Source organism: Pristis pectinata, chromosome 17 (assembly GCF_009764475.1).
Source record: "Pristis pectinata isolate sPriPec2 chromosome 17, sPriPec2.1.pri, whole genome shotgun sequence".
Classification (NCBI taxonomy): Eukaryota; Metazoa; Chordata; class Chondrichthyes; order Rhinopristiformes; family Pristidae; genus Pristis; species Pristis pectinata.
Window position 1 is genome coordinate 44,911,044 of NC_067421.1, and position 15,197 is coordinate 44,926,240.

General features: G+C 44.3%; 1 protein-coding gene across 11 annotated transcripts in view; it reads right to left on the reverse strand.

Moving 5' to 3' along the window:
* scarb1 (scavenger receptor class B, member 1) overlaps positions 1-15,197 on the reverse strand; it is a 142,125-nt gene that overhangs the window by 116,116 nt on the left and 10,812 nt on the right. For all 11 annotated transcript variants that reach the window (XM_052031744.1, XM_052031739.1, XM_052031738.1 and 8 more), the window contains one exon: positions 3,069-3,210. In XM_052031744.1, the coding sequence (XP_051887704.1) occupies positions 3,069-3,210 (142 nt within the window). The remainder of the gene's footprint in view (positions 1-3,068; positions 3,211-15,197) is intronic.

Consider the following 15,197-nt stretch of genomic DNA (forward strand, 5'->3'; position numbering starts at 1 on the left):
GTGGCTACAATTACGACATTTAAAAGAGATTTAGATAGGTACATTGATAGGAAAGGTTTATAGGGATATAGACCAAGTGCAGACCAATGGAACCAGCATGGGTAGTCAACTCAGTCTGCAAGGCTGAGTTGGACCAAAGGGCCTGTTTCTATACTGTATAACTCTGACTCAAAGCAATACAGCACAGATACAGGCCCTTCGGCACAACCAGTCCATGCCGACCACAGTGCCCACCCAGCTAGTCCCAATTTCCTGTGTTCAGCTCATATCTCTCCAAGCCCCGTCCCTCCATGTACGTATCCAAGTGCTTCTTAAATGATACTGTCATACCTACCTCACCCACTTCCTCTGGCAGCTCATTCCATATACTCACCACCCTCTGAGAAAAAGTTGCACCTCAGGTCCCTTGTAAATCTTTCCCCTCTCACCCTAAATCTATGCCCCCTAGCTTTGGACTCCCCTACCCTGGGGAAAAGACTGTTACCATCCACCTTATCTATGCCTCTCATAATTTTAAATCTTTCTATAAGATCATCCCTCATTCTCCTACGTCCCAAGGAATAAAGACCTAGCCTGGCCAGCCTCTCCCTATTACTCAGGCCTAGTCCTGGCAACGTCCTCGTAAATCTTTTCTGCATTCTTTCCAGTTTAACTAGGTCTTTCGTATAACAGGGTGACCACAACTGTACACAGTACTCCTAGTGCAGCCTCACCAATGACTTGTACAACTATAACATAACGTCCCAACTCCTATACTCGGTGCCATGATAGATGAAGCCCAGCGTGTGAAACACCTTTTTCACCACCCTGACTACCTGTGACATCACTTTCAACAAACTATGCACTTATACTCCAGGTCCCTCTGTTCCATTACACTCCCTAGTGCCCTATCATTCATAGTACAAGTCAAACACTGGTTTGACTTTCCAAAATGCATCACCTCACACTTATCTGATTGAAATCCATTTGCCGCTCCTTGGCCCACTTCTCTAACTGATCAAGAACCCCCTGTAATCTACGATAACCTTCTTCACTATCAACTCCTCCTCCTAATCTCGTGTCATCCGCAAACTTGCTGATCCAGCCTTGTGCATTCGCATCCAAATCATTTATGTAAATGACAAATAACAAGGGTCCCAACACCGACCCCTGCAGCACACCACTAGTCACTGGCTTCCATTCCAAGAAAACCTTCAACCACTGCCCTCTGCTTCCTACCTCCAAGCCAATTTTGAATCCACCTAACTAGCTCTCCCTGGATTCCATGGGACCTAAACTTCCAGACCAGCCTACCATGTAGGACCTTGTTGAAGGCCTTGCTGAAGTCCAAACAGACAACATCCACTGCCCTACCTTCATCTACCTTTTTGGTTACTTCCTCAAAAAACTCTGAAAGATTCATCAAGCACGAATTCCCACACACAAAACCAGGCTGACTCCTCCTAATCTGTCTATCCGAATGCTGGTTGACCCGGTCCCTCAGAATTTCCTCCAGTGACTTCCCCACTACTGATATCAGGCTGACCAGCCTGTAGTTCCCTGGCTTATCCTTGCTGACCTTCTTGAACAACAGAATAACATTAGCCACCTTTAGGAACTTCACCAGTGGCTAACGATGAAGCAAATATCTCTGCAAGCGCCTCCACAATTTCTCCTCTTGCTTCCCACAAGGTCCGAGGATGCACTCAGTCAGGCCCTGGGGATTTATCCACCGTAATGCGCTGTAAGGCTGCTAATACCTCCTCCCTAGTAATATAGATTTCTTCAAAACATCTCCACTAATTTCTCTTCTCTTGAGCAACCATGATTTTCTCCTCAGTAAACACAGCGGAGAAATATTCCTTAAAAATTCCACCCATCCCTTGCGGCTCAAGACATAGGCAGCCCTGCTGATCTCCAAGAGGACCTACCCTCTCTCTCTAACCGCCCTTTTACTCTTCATATAGCTAGAGAAGCCCTTGGGATTTTCCTTAACCCTACCTGCCAGATCCATCTCGTACCCTCTCTTTGCCCTCCTGATTTCACTCGAGTATTCTTAATCTTTTTGTAGTCATCAAGGATTCACTCGTCCCCGACCTCCTAAACACAATGTAAGCTTCTTTCTTTTTCTTGACCTTTTCTTTTTCATCTTCTAGAATCTTAGTCTACCATTTCTGTCAGACCTGGGATCAAACCTGGTTCAGTGGAAAAGAGCAATGAGATAAAGTTTGTTTTTTCCTCATGTTGGTTCACTCACAACCTGCACAGACCCAGTTTGGCAGTTCTGTTCTTCATGCCTTGGCCAGCTAGGTCTATGACAGTGGTACCAAGCCAGTCTTGGCGATAAACATTGTAGTTCCCCAGCCAGAACATTCAGTGCTCTTGCTCCTAGTCAATATAGAGGAGCACCGATTCCATGGGCGGTAATCAGGAGGAGCTTTCACTATGCATGATTGACATGATACCTCCACGAGTCTGGGCTCAATGTTAGAGTCATTGAATCATGAAGCACAGAAACAGCCCCTTTAGCTCACCTATACCAATCCCATTTACCAGCATTTGGTCCATTGCCTTCTATGCCTTGGTGATTCAGGTACTCATCCAGATACTTTAAATGTTGTGAGACTATCTGCCTCCACCACCCAATTGGCGGGAGTGTTCCAGATTCTAACCATCCTCTTCCTCAGATCCCCTCTACACCTCTTATTCCTCACCTTAAACACTATACCCCCTGGTCTTAGACACCTCTGCCATGAGAATGTTTCTTACCAGCAATGAGAATCTGGAACTCAATGCGATGTGGAATGTTTGAAGCAGAGAGCTTCTAGAAGCAGCTCAATGTAAAGGAACAGAGTGAGAATGGCAAAAAATTATTTGAATACCATTACCAAAGGCCTATTGGGTCACACAGCCTGTGGCTAGATCATAAATTATATGGCATTTTTTTTTTATATATATATATATATATATATATATATATATAGAAGATAAGCTATATCATCAGAACCTCGCGACTTTTGCAGCATTACTCCTCACTCCAATTCAACTGCTGCCCATACATGAAACACTGGTGTGACGCTCATACCTACCAAGGCAAGCATGTTGGGCAATACAAGTACGTCACTTTCATTTCCAGCCGACCCATCAGGGTAGAAATAGTATCGTCGATATTCACGGTATGAGACAGTGTAATTGTTGTGAAAGGTTATGTTACTTTTCTGTCTGTATTCTCTGTAAAGTAAAACTAAAAATTAATACTGATATCAAGATAAAGCATAACAGTGGCAAAATAATTCATTAACAAAAGATCAAATGCCAATTTGGCCAAATGTGCAATTTCTAAAAATGCAATGTATGGGAGAAGGGCATCAGTAGCAAGGCCAGCCTTGACCATCCCATTTCCCTGAGATGGTGATGAGGCACCACCTGGTTGCTCTCCTTCTGCTGATGGTGCACCCAAGAGAGTTCCACCCAGCAGTGGCCAGATGAACCCACAGATGGTCCCACTGTGTGCAACGTGCTTCTGTGGTGCTAGTTTGGAGCCACACACTGACCATCAGACATCCTGGCAGCAGAACATTCAGAAGATAACTAATGGCCAACCTCATTGATACAGGTCTGGAGTCACATACTACACAATCCAATGGCTTCCTTTCCTGAAGGAAATTATTGATGTGCAAGCTAAACCAGCTCAATCTGGTGGCCTCGTGTTCAGTTTCACAGAGGCCAGCTTTTTACTTCCAGATTGTTGGAAATAAAATACAAATTGTCAAACTGCTCTGCTGGGATTTGAACTTCCATCCTCAGGACTCTGGTCCAATCTTCCAACTCTCATTTAACATTAAAAAGCCAGGCTGGGTGTATTATTCCATAAAGTGGTCAAACAAACACAAAGGCCACAAATATAAATATAGCCTATGATGTTGAGAGTAGTTACTGGACCAGTAATCCAGAGGCTTGGACAAACAATCCAGAGACCAGAGTTCAAATCCCACCATAACAGCTGCAAAATTTAATAGAACATAAACAGTACAGCACAGAACAGGCCCTTCAGCCCATGTCTGTATTGAACATGATGCCAAATTAATCTAATCCTTTCTGCCTGTACACAATCCATACCCCTACATACTCACTGCCTATCTAGAAGCCTCAAACACAACTATCAAATCTGCTTCCCCCACTTCCCATGGCAGTGCTTTCCAGGCACCTACCTCTCTGGGTAAAATAAAACTTGTCCCGCACATCTTCGTTTAGGCCACATTTGGAATATTGTGTGCAGTTCTGGTCACCCCATTACAGGAAGCACGTGGAGAGAGTGCAGTAGAGGTTTACCAGGATGCTGCCTGGAGTAAACAGTTTTTAAGCTATGAGAGATTGGACAAACTAGGGTTGTTTTCTCTGGAGCAGTGGAGGCTGAGGGCAGACCTGATACAAGATATTTATTTATTAGTCACATGTACATCGAAACACACAGTGAGATGCATCACTCTTCCAGCACCAACATAGCATGCCCACAGCTCCTAACTCGTATGTCTTTGGAATGTGGGAGAAAACCGGAGGAAACCCACACAGACACGGGGAGAACATGCAAACTCCTTACAGACAGCGGCCGGAATTGAACCCAGGTTGCTGGTGCTGTAATAGCATATACTAACCGCTATGGAGGCATAGATAGAGTAGACAGTCAGTCTTTTTCCCAGGATGGAAATGTCAAATACTAGAGAGCATAGGTTTAGAGTAAGAGGGGAAAGTTTAAAGGAGATTTAGGAGGTAAGTTTATTCCACCATCCTCCCCCCCCCCACCTACACACACACACACACACACACACACACACACACACAGGGCAGTAGGTGTCTGGAACACACTGCCAGAGGAAGTGGTAGAAGCAGAAACAACAGCAATGTTTAAGAGGGATTTAGACACGCACGTGAACAGGCAGGGAATGGAGGGATATAGACCATGTGCAGTTTAAACTACCATCATGGTTAGCAGAGACATCATGGGCCGACAGGCCTGTTTCTGTGCTGTACTGTTCTGTTGTTCTTGGTACAAAAAGATACTGGTCAGCTGGTAAATTGGGCAGAGAATTGGCAGGTCACATTTAACCCTAACAAGTGTGAGATGATTGCAGTCTGGAACCCACTGCCCGTAAGGGTGGTGAAGGCAGGAATTCACAGCATTTAAAAAGATAACTGGATGAATATCTTGCATCACCAAGGCATGGAAACCTCCAGTCCAAATGCTGCTCAATGGGACTAGTACAGATAGGTACTTGGTCAGCATGGACATGGTGGGCCAAAGGGCCTGATTCTGTGCTAATGGGAATCTGACTCTATGATCCTTGACATCCAGGGTTCCTTGGACTTGCTGTCCATTCCAAACACACTTACAGGAACACAATGGCCCTGAACTCTCATTATTTCACTTTTGAATGACTCCTGTTTATAGGTGTAGGCCTACCTGCAAGTAGCAATTCCCAGTCTACTTTTGGCAATTCCTATCTTACGATATTCAAATCAGCCTTCCCCTTCCCAAACTGAGGACCTTAATTTCCATCCACATTTATCCCCTTTCCTTAACTGTTGATGTTCAAACAGATCAAGCTGTCCTTGTATACTAATCACTCAAAGCTAATATGCAAGGGCAGGGATGAAGTGCATCTTATCTTGTACTCAAATCCTCTCATAAGAATGACATCTTACAGCAGTTTCAGGGGCCTTGGTGAGACCACAAAGAGCTTGTGTACAGTTTTGGTCTCCTTACCCAAAAAAGGATACATGTGCCAGAGAGGGAGTTTAATGAAGTTTACCAGACTAGTTCCTAGGATGGCAGGTTTGCTATAGAATGAGAGATTCAGTAAACTAGCTCTATATTCTCAAGCATTTAGAAGAGATTAGCAAGTTTTCAGATGACACAAACATTGGTGCTGTCAATGGGGAACAGGGCAGTGTTAGGCTGCAGAACAACATTGATCAGTTGGCAAGTTAGGTAGAACAATGGCAGATAGAATTTAATCCTGATAAATGCAAGGTGATGTATTTTGGGGGACTTATAAAGGTAGGACATACAAAAAGAATGCCAGGTTGAACAAAAGGGCAACTAGGGAGAGAACAGCGTGCCTTAAGGATCAATGTGGTCGTCTATGGTTGGAGCCACAGGAGACGGGGCAAGATCTTAAATGAATATTTCTCATCTGTATTTACTGTAGACAAGGTCATTTAAGCAAGGGAATTCAAGGAAGAAAGAAGTGATGTCTTGGAACTAATCCACATTACAAAGGAGGTGCTGGCAATCTTAAAGTGCATAAGGGTGAATAAATCCCCAAGGCCTGACCAAATGCCCTGGGACAGTATGGAAAGGTAGGAAAGAAGTGCCGGGGCCCTGGCAGAGATACTTTATTATTGTTAGCCACAAGCGATGTATCAGAAGAGTGGAAGCTGGCTAATGTGCTTTCGTGCCTTTATTTAAGAAGAGACACAAGGACAAGCCAGGGACCTGCAGGCTGGTGAACCTAGCGTCACTGGAGGGGATTCTGAGGGACTGGATCTATCTGCATTTGGAAAGGCTAGGACTGATTAGGAATAGTCAACGTAGCTTTGTGTATGGGAAAATCACAACCCCTGAATTTGACAGTTTTTTTTCCCCTAATAGGATTGATGAGAACAGGATGGTAGACATCATCTACATGGATTTTAGCAAGGCCTTTGATAAGGTCCTGCATGGTAGGCTGGTCCAGACTGTTAGTTCACATGGCGATCCAGGGTGAGATAGCCAGTTGGATACAAAATTGGCTTGGTGCAAGGTGTCAGAAGGTGGTAGTGGAAGGTTGTTTTTCAGATTGAAGGCCTGTGACTGGTGGTGTGCCACAGTGATCAGTGTTGAGTCACTGTTTTCATCATCTACATTAACGATTTGGATGAGAATGTAGTTGGTACATTTGCAGATGACACCAAATTGGTGGTAGAGTGGTCAGTGAAGGCTGGCTAAGGTCACAACAGGATCTGGATCAACTGGGAAAGTAGTCCAAAGAATGGCAGATGGAATTTAACTCAGACAAGTGCAGTGGTGTATTTTAGTAAGGTAAACCGGGGCAGGACTGGCACTGTAAATGGCAGGGCCCTGGAGACTGTGTTAGAACAAAGAGACCTAGAAGTACAAGTACATAGTTCCCTGAAAGTGGTGACATAGGTAGACAGATTGTGAAGGTGGCATTTGGCATGTTGGCCTTCATTGGTCAGGGCACTGAGTACAAGGTTGGAACATCATGTTACAGGTCATTGGTGAGACAGCTCTTAGAGTATTGTGTACAGTTCTGGTCACCTAGCTAGGATGTCATTAAGCTCGAAAGGATGGAGAAAAGATTCACAACGTCAGTAGGACTGGAGGAGTTATTAAGGTGCGGAGGAGATCCACCAGTGCGTTGTCTGGGATGGAATGTTTTAGTCATGGAGAGTTTGTCCCACTGAGACAGGGAAAGGATGGTAGAGTAAAGGAACCATGGCTTACAAGGGAGGTGAAATATTTAGTCAAGAGGAAGGAGGAAGCATACTTTGAGCTTTAGGAAGCAAAAATCAGGCAGGACTTTTGAGAATTGTAAGGTAGCCAGGAAGGAGCTTAAGAAGGAACTTAGGAGAGCCAGAATGGGATGCGAGAAGGCCTTGGCAAGTAGAATTGAGGAAAACCCTAAGGCGTTTATACATATGTGAGGAACAGGAGGATGATTAGACGGTTGGACCACTCAGGGATAAAGGGGGAAACATGTGCCTGGAGGTGGAGGAGGTAGGGGAGGTCCTTAATGAATACTTTGCTTCAGTTTTACCAGGGAGAGGGACTTCGATGAATGCGAGGTAGGTGTAGAACAGGCTAATGTGCTGGAGCATATTGAGGTTAAGAAAGAGGCAGTGTTGGAGCTTCTGAAAAACATTAGGATAGCTAAGTCCCCGGGGTCAGGCGGGAGATACCCCAAGTTACTACGGGAAGTGAGATTGCTGGGGTGTTGAAGATGATATTTGCTTCCTCCCTGGCCACAGGAATGGTACCAGAGGATTAGATGATGGCTAATATTGTTCCCTCATTCAAGAAAGGTAATAGGGATAATCCGGGAATTATAGAACAGGGAGTCTTACGTCAGTGGTGGGCAAGCTATTGGAAAGGATTCTTAGGGACAGAATCTACGAGCACATGGAGAAGCATAGACCTATTAGGGATTGTCAGCATGGCTTTGTGAGGGGAAAGTCATGCACCACGAGCCTAATTCAGTTTTTCGAGGAGGTGACAAAACAAATACATGAAGGTAGAGCTGTGAATGTGGTGTATATGGACTTCAGTAAAGCATTTGACAAGGGTCCCTATGGTAAGCTCATTCAGAAAGTCAGGAGGTATGGGACCAATGGGCCCTTGCCCACAGAAGGCAGAGGGCGGTACTGGATGAAGAATATTCTGCCTGGAGGTTGGTGACCAGTGGTGTTCTGTAGGGATCTGTGCTGTGTATTTGACCTACCAAAATGAACAATTTCACAATTATCTGGGTTGAACTCCATATGCCACTTCTCCACCCAACTCTGCATCCTGTCTATATCCTGTTGTAACCTGCGACAACCTGCTGCACTATCCAAAACCCCTCCAATCTTCATGTCATCCACGAACCTACTAATCCATTCCTCCTCTTCCTCATCCAAGTCATCTATATAAATCAAAGAGTAGGGGTCCCAGCGGAACACCACTGGTCCTATGCCCCACTGTAACCTCTGACACAAAAGTTGGAGGTGTTGTGGATACACCCTCCAACTATCCACAACACCTCCACACCATCCACAACACCTCCAACCTTTGTGTCATCCGCAAACTTACTAACCTATCCCTCTACTTCCTCATCCAGGTCGCTTATAAAAAAATCAGAGTAAGGGTTCCAGAACAGATCCCTGAGGCACACCACTGGTCACCAACCTCCATGCAGAATACAACCCATCAACAACCACTCTTTGCCTTCTGTGTGCAAGTCAGTTCTGGATCCACAAAGCAATGGCCCCTTGGATCCCATGCCTCCTTACTTTCTCAATAAGCCTTGCATGGGGTACCTTATCAAATGCCTTGCTGAAATCCATATACACTACATCTACTGCTCTTCCTTCATCAATCTGTTTAGGCACATCCTAAAAAAAAATCAATCAGATTCATAAGGCAGGACCTACCCTTGACAAAGTCATGCTGACTATTTCTAATCATATCATACCTCTCCAAATGTTCATGAATCCTGCCTCTCAGGATCTTCTCCATCAACTTACCAACCACTGAAGTAAGACTCACTGGTCTATCTCTACTCCCTTTCTTGAATAAAGGAACAACATCCAGAACCCTCCAATCCTCCGGAATCTCTCCCATCCTCAATGATGATGCAAAGATCATCGCCAGAGACTCAGCAATCTCCTCCCTCACCTCCCACAGAAGCCTGGGGTACATCTCATCTGGTCCAGGCAACTTATCCAACTTGCTTTCCAAAAGCTCCAGCACATCCTCTTTCTTAATATCTACTATATTAATTGATTAATTAATTAGTTGATTGGGTGGTTAAGGCGGCATACGGTGTGCTAGCATTCATTAGTCAGGGGATTGAGTTCAAGAGCCGCAAGGTAATATTGCAGCTCTATCAAACTTTGGTTAGACCACACTTAGAATATTGTGTTCCGTTCTGGTCACCTCATTATAGGAAGCATGTAGAATCTTTTGGAGGGTGCAGAGGAGATTTACCAGGATGCTGCCTGGATTAGAGAATGTCTTACGAGGAAAGGTTGAGCAAAACAGGGCTTCTCTTTGGAGCAATGCAGGATGAGAGGTGACTTGATAGAGGTGTGTAAGATTATGAGGGGCATAGATAGAGTGGACAAACAACATCTTTTCTCCAGGGTGGTAATAGCAAATACCACAGGACATCCGTTTAAGGTCAGAGGAGGAATGTTCAGGGGAGATGTCAGAGGTAGGTTCTTTACACAGACAGTGGTGGGTTCCTGAAACGCACTGCCGGGGGTGGTGGAGGGGCTGATACAATAGGGACGTTTAAAAGTCTCTTAGACAGTCACATGGAAGAAAGAAAAAGGGAAGGTTATGGGCTGTGCAGTAGGGAAGGATTAGATTGATCATGGAGCAGGTATTCATATAGATCGGCACAACATTGTGGGCCAAAGGGCCCTACTGTGCTGTACCGTTCTACGTTCTATCTTCAAGAGGCGGTGCCGCAAGAAGGCAACATCCATCGTTAAGGACCCTCACCATCCGGGACGCACCCACTTCACATTACAACCATTGGGGAGGAGGTATAGGAGCCTGAAGACCCACACTCAACATTTCAGGAACAGCTTCTTCCCCTCAGCCATCAGATTGCTGAATGGTCCATGAACACTACCTCATTATTCCTCTTTTGCACAATTTATTTTTGTAACTTATAGTAATTTGTGTCTTGCACTGTACTGCTGCCACACAGCAACAAATTTCACTCGTGATTTATTCATTGATAACTGTTTTTCATCTTTTGAACAACTGTCTAACAAATACAATGTCTAGATCACACTTTTTTCAATATTTGCAGATTGGAAATTTTAAAAGCTACTATACCCTCTTTTCTGACACCATATAAAACTGAAATTACGGAAAAAAATTTTAGGTCTTAATCCTTATCAGAAGGGCTTGATAGCAATAATCTATGACTTAATTATGAAAATACGTCCAGAATCACTGGACAAGATTAAGAATGAATGGGAAAGTGAACTCCAGACATCTTTACCCACAGAGACTTGGAAGAAAATTCTTCATTTAGTTAATACATCTTCAATGTGTGCCAGACACTCTGATACAGTTTAAGGTAGTTCATAGGACCCATATGTAAAAGATAAGCTAGCTCGTTTTTTTTAAATCACCATAAATCCTATATGTGACAGATGTAAATCGAATGTGGCTTCTCTGACACGTTTTGGTCCTGTCCTCTTTTGGAAAAATATTGGAAGGATATTTTTAACATTATCTCAACTGTATTGAATGTTGATTTACAACCGCAGCCAATCACTGCAATTTTTGGATTACCAAGGATAGAGTCTGGCCATTTATCTGCTTCCACTAACCGTATGATTGCCTTTGTCACATTAATGGCCAAACTATCCATTTTGCTTAAATGGAAGGATCCAATACCCCCTACCACTTTACAATGGTTCTCTCAAACTATATCATGTTTAAACTTGGAAAAAATTAGGAGTGGTACTGTTGATCCTTCGCTTAAATTTGAAGGCATTTGGAGTCCATTTATTCAATATTTTCATATTATATAGATCCCTTTTCAGTAACTTTCCAATTTAGAGGAACGGAGTTGACGACATAATATTGCTCTGTTTCTACTGAGAAATTTCAGTCCAGTCTTTTTTTTAGAAATTTTTTTCTAAGTTTGGTTTGATATGTTGTTTATATTTTTTATTGATTTGGGTTTTTTCTTTTATATACACAAAAAATTTTTCTTTCCTTTCTTTTATACTATATTTACTAAGAGATCGTGAGATCTACAGATTTTTTTAATATTTTATTATTCTTTATGATTATCTATGCCATGATTGTTCCCTTGATCTCCTTGTGTTACATGTACAAACATCGATGTTATATATTAATCTGTATTAAATTGGAAACTAATAAAAAGATTGAAGAAGAAAGAAGAACAAATTTCATGACATATGTTAGTGATAATTAATCTAATTGTAATTCTGAAGCTATCTCCTCCCTTGATTCCCATAGCAACTTGTGGTAGATCTCATCCAAACCTGGAGATTTATTCACTTTTATGTATCCTATGAAATAACAACTTCTTAACTTCATCTTGGGGTCCACGTCCATAAATCCCTCAAGGTTGCTGCACAAGACGATAGGGTTGTTAAGAAGGTGTATGGTGTGTTGGCCTTCATTAGTTGGGGTATTGAGTTCAAGAGATGTGAGGTAATGTTGCAGATCTATAGAACTCTGGTCAGACCACATGGAGTACTGTGTTCAGTTCTAGTCGCCTCATTATAGGAAGGATGTGTAAGCTTTAGAGAGGGTGCAGAGGAGATTTACCAGGATGCTGCCTGGATTGGAGAGCATGTCTTATGAGATAGGTTGAGTGAGCTAGGGCTTTTCTCTTTGGAGAGAAGGAGAATAAGGGGTGACTTGATAGAGGTGCACAAGATGATAAGAGGCATAGATCGAGTGGACAGTCAGAAACTTTTTCCCAGGGTGAAAATGTCTAACATGAGGGGGGATGAGGAGTTGCAGCTTCAAACACTGCAGAGCATCAGGAAGGGAGAGAGATATGTAGATGCTGTGCATTGGGAGGCAGTACTTCTAGGGTCCAGGAGGCAGACAGATGGGTGACTGTCAGGGGAGAGAAGGAGAAGGGGAAAAGGCAGACAGTACAGAGGACCCCAGAGGCTGTTCCCCTGAATAATAGGTATTCCACTTTGGATGCTGTTGAGAGGGATGACCTACAGGGATCAAGCAGCAGAAGCCAGGTCTCTGGCACTGGTACTGGTCCTGCTGCTCAGAAGGGAAGGGAGGAGAAGAGGAGGACATGAGTGATAGGGGACTCAATAGTCAGGGAAACAGACAGGAGGTTCTGTGGACGTGAGCGAGAATCCAGGATGGTGTGTTGCCTCCCAGGTGCCAGGGTCCAGGATGTCTCTGATCGGGTCCATGGCATTCTTGAGCGGGAGGGAAAGCAGCCAAGAGACATGGTACATGTTGGTATCAACAACATAGGTAGAAAGAGGGATGAGGTTCTGCAGAGCGAGTTCAGGGAGCTAGGCAGAAGGCTGAAGAACAGGACCTCAAGGGTGGCAATCTCAGGATTGCTGCCAGTGCCACGTGATAGTGATGGTAAGAATAGGAGGAGATGGCAGATGAATGCGTGGCTGAGGAGTTGGTGGAGGGGGCAAGGTTTTAGATTTTTGGATCATTAGGATCTCTTCTGGAGAAGGTGGGACCTATACAGAATGAATGGATTACACCCAAACTCAAGGGGGACCAATATCCTTGCAGGCAGGTTTGCTAGTGTGGTTCGGAAGGGTTTAAACTAGTTTGCGAGGGGGATGGGAACTGGAGGGATAGGTCAGTGGAAGAGGTAAGTCAGATATAATTTATAGAAAGGCTTAGAGGAAGGAGAAGCAGAGTATAGTGTATAAAAGTAGAAAGGTGGATGGGCTAAAGTGCATTTACTTAAATGCAAGTAGTATCAGGAATAAGGGTGATGAACTAAGAGCTTGGATAAATACATGGAACTATGATATTGTGGGTCTTGCAGAGACTTGGCTGTCACCAGGGCAGGAATGGATACTGAATATTCCTGGATTTCATGTTTTAAAAGGGATGGGGGGTGGGGAAAGAGGTTGGAGAAGAGGAGGCGTTACTGGTCAGGGACACTGTTACAGCTGCAGAAAGGGTGGATAATGTGGCAGGATCCTCTCTAGAGTCAGTATGGGTAGAAGTTAGGAACAAGAAAAGAGCAGCTACTCTACTGGGAGTATTCTATAGGCCCCCCCCCCCCGGTAGTAGCAAGGATACTGAGGAGCAGATTGGGAAGGAGATTTTGGAAAGGTGCAAGAATAACAGGGTTGTTATCATGTGAGACTTCAACTTCCCAAATATTGATTGGCACCTGCTTAGTACCAAAGGTTTAGATGGGGCAGAATTTGTAAAGTGTGTCCAGGATGGATTCCTGTCACAGTATGTTGACAGGCCGACTAGAGGGAATGCCATATTAGATCTAGTATTAGGTAATGAACCGGGTCAGGTGACAGATCTCTGTGTGGGTGAGCATTTGGGGGACAGTGACCACCGCTCCCTAACCTTTAGCATTGTCATGGACAAGGATAGGAGCAAAGAGGACAGGAAGATATTTAATTGGGGAAGGGCAAATTATGAGGCTATAAGGCTAGAACTTGCGAGTGTGAATTGGGATGACATTTTTGAAGGGAAATGTACTATGGAGATGTGGTCGTTGTTCAGGGATCTCTTGCAGGATGATGGGGATAAATTTGTCCCGGTGAGGCAGAGAAGGAATGGCAGGGTGAAGGAACCATGGGTGACTAGAGAGGTGGAACAACTAGTTAGGAAGAAGGCAGCATAGATAAGGTTTAGGAAGCAAGCAGCAGGATATAGGGTAGCAAGGAAGGAACTTAAGAAGGGGCTGAGGAGAGCAAGAAGGGGACATGAAAAGGCCTTGGCGAGTAGGGTTAAGGAGAATCCCAAGGCATTTTTCCACTTATGTGAAGAGCAGAAGGATGACAAGAGTGACGGTGGGACTGATTAGAGACAGAGGTGGGAAGATGTGCCTGGAAGCTGTGGAAGTGGGTGAGGTTCTCCATGAATATTTCTCTTCAGTATTCACTAAGGAGAGGCGTCTTGATGACACTGAGGACAGTGTTGGTAAGGTTAATGTTCTGGAGCATGTAGATATCAAGAGAGAGGATGTGTTGGAGTTGTTAGAAAATATTAGGACAGATAAGTCCCTGGGGCCTGACGGAATATTCCCCAGGCTGCTCTGCGAGGCGAGGGAGGAGATTGCTGAACCGTTGACCTTTGAGTTCTCATTGTCCACGGGAATGGTACCAGAGGATTGGAGGGTGGCAAATGTTGTCCTCTTATTCAAAAAAGGAAGCAGGGATAGTCCAGGGAATTATAGACTAGTGAGCTTCACGTCTGTGGTGGGCAAGCTGTTGGAAAAGATTCTTAGAGATAGGATCTATGGGCATTTACAGAATCATGGTCTGATTAGGGACAGCCAACATGGCTTTGTGAAGGGCAGATCATGTCTCACAAGCCTGATAGGGTTCTTTGAGGTGGTGACCAGGAAGATTGATGAGGGTGGTGCAGTAGGTGTGGTCTACATGGATTTTAGTAAGGCATTTGACAAGGTTCCACATGGTAGGCTTCTTCAGAAGGTCAGAGGGCATGGGATCCAGGGAAGCTTGGCCACCTGGATTCAGAATTGGCTTGCCTGTAGAAAGCAGAGGGTTGTGGTGGAGGGAGTGCATTCGGATTGGAGGGCTGTGACTAGTGGTATCCCACAGGGATCGGTTCTGGGACCTCTACTTTTAGTGATTTTTATTAATGACTTGGATGGGTTGGCGAGTTTGCAGATGACACTAAGGTTGGTGGTGTTGTGGATAGTGTGGAGGACTGTCGAAGATTGCAGAGGGACATTGATAGGATA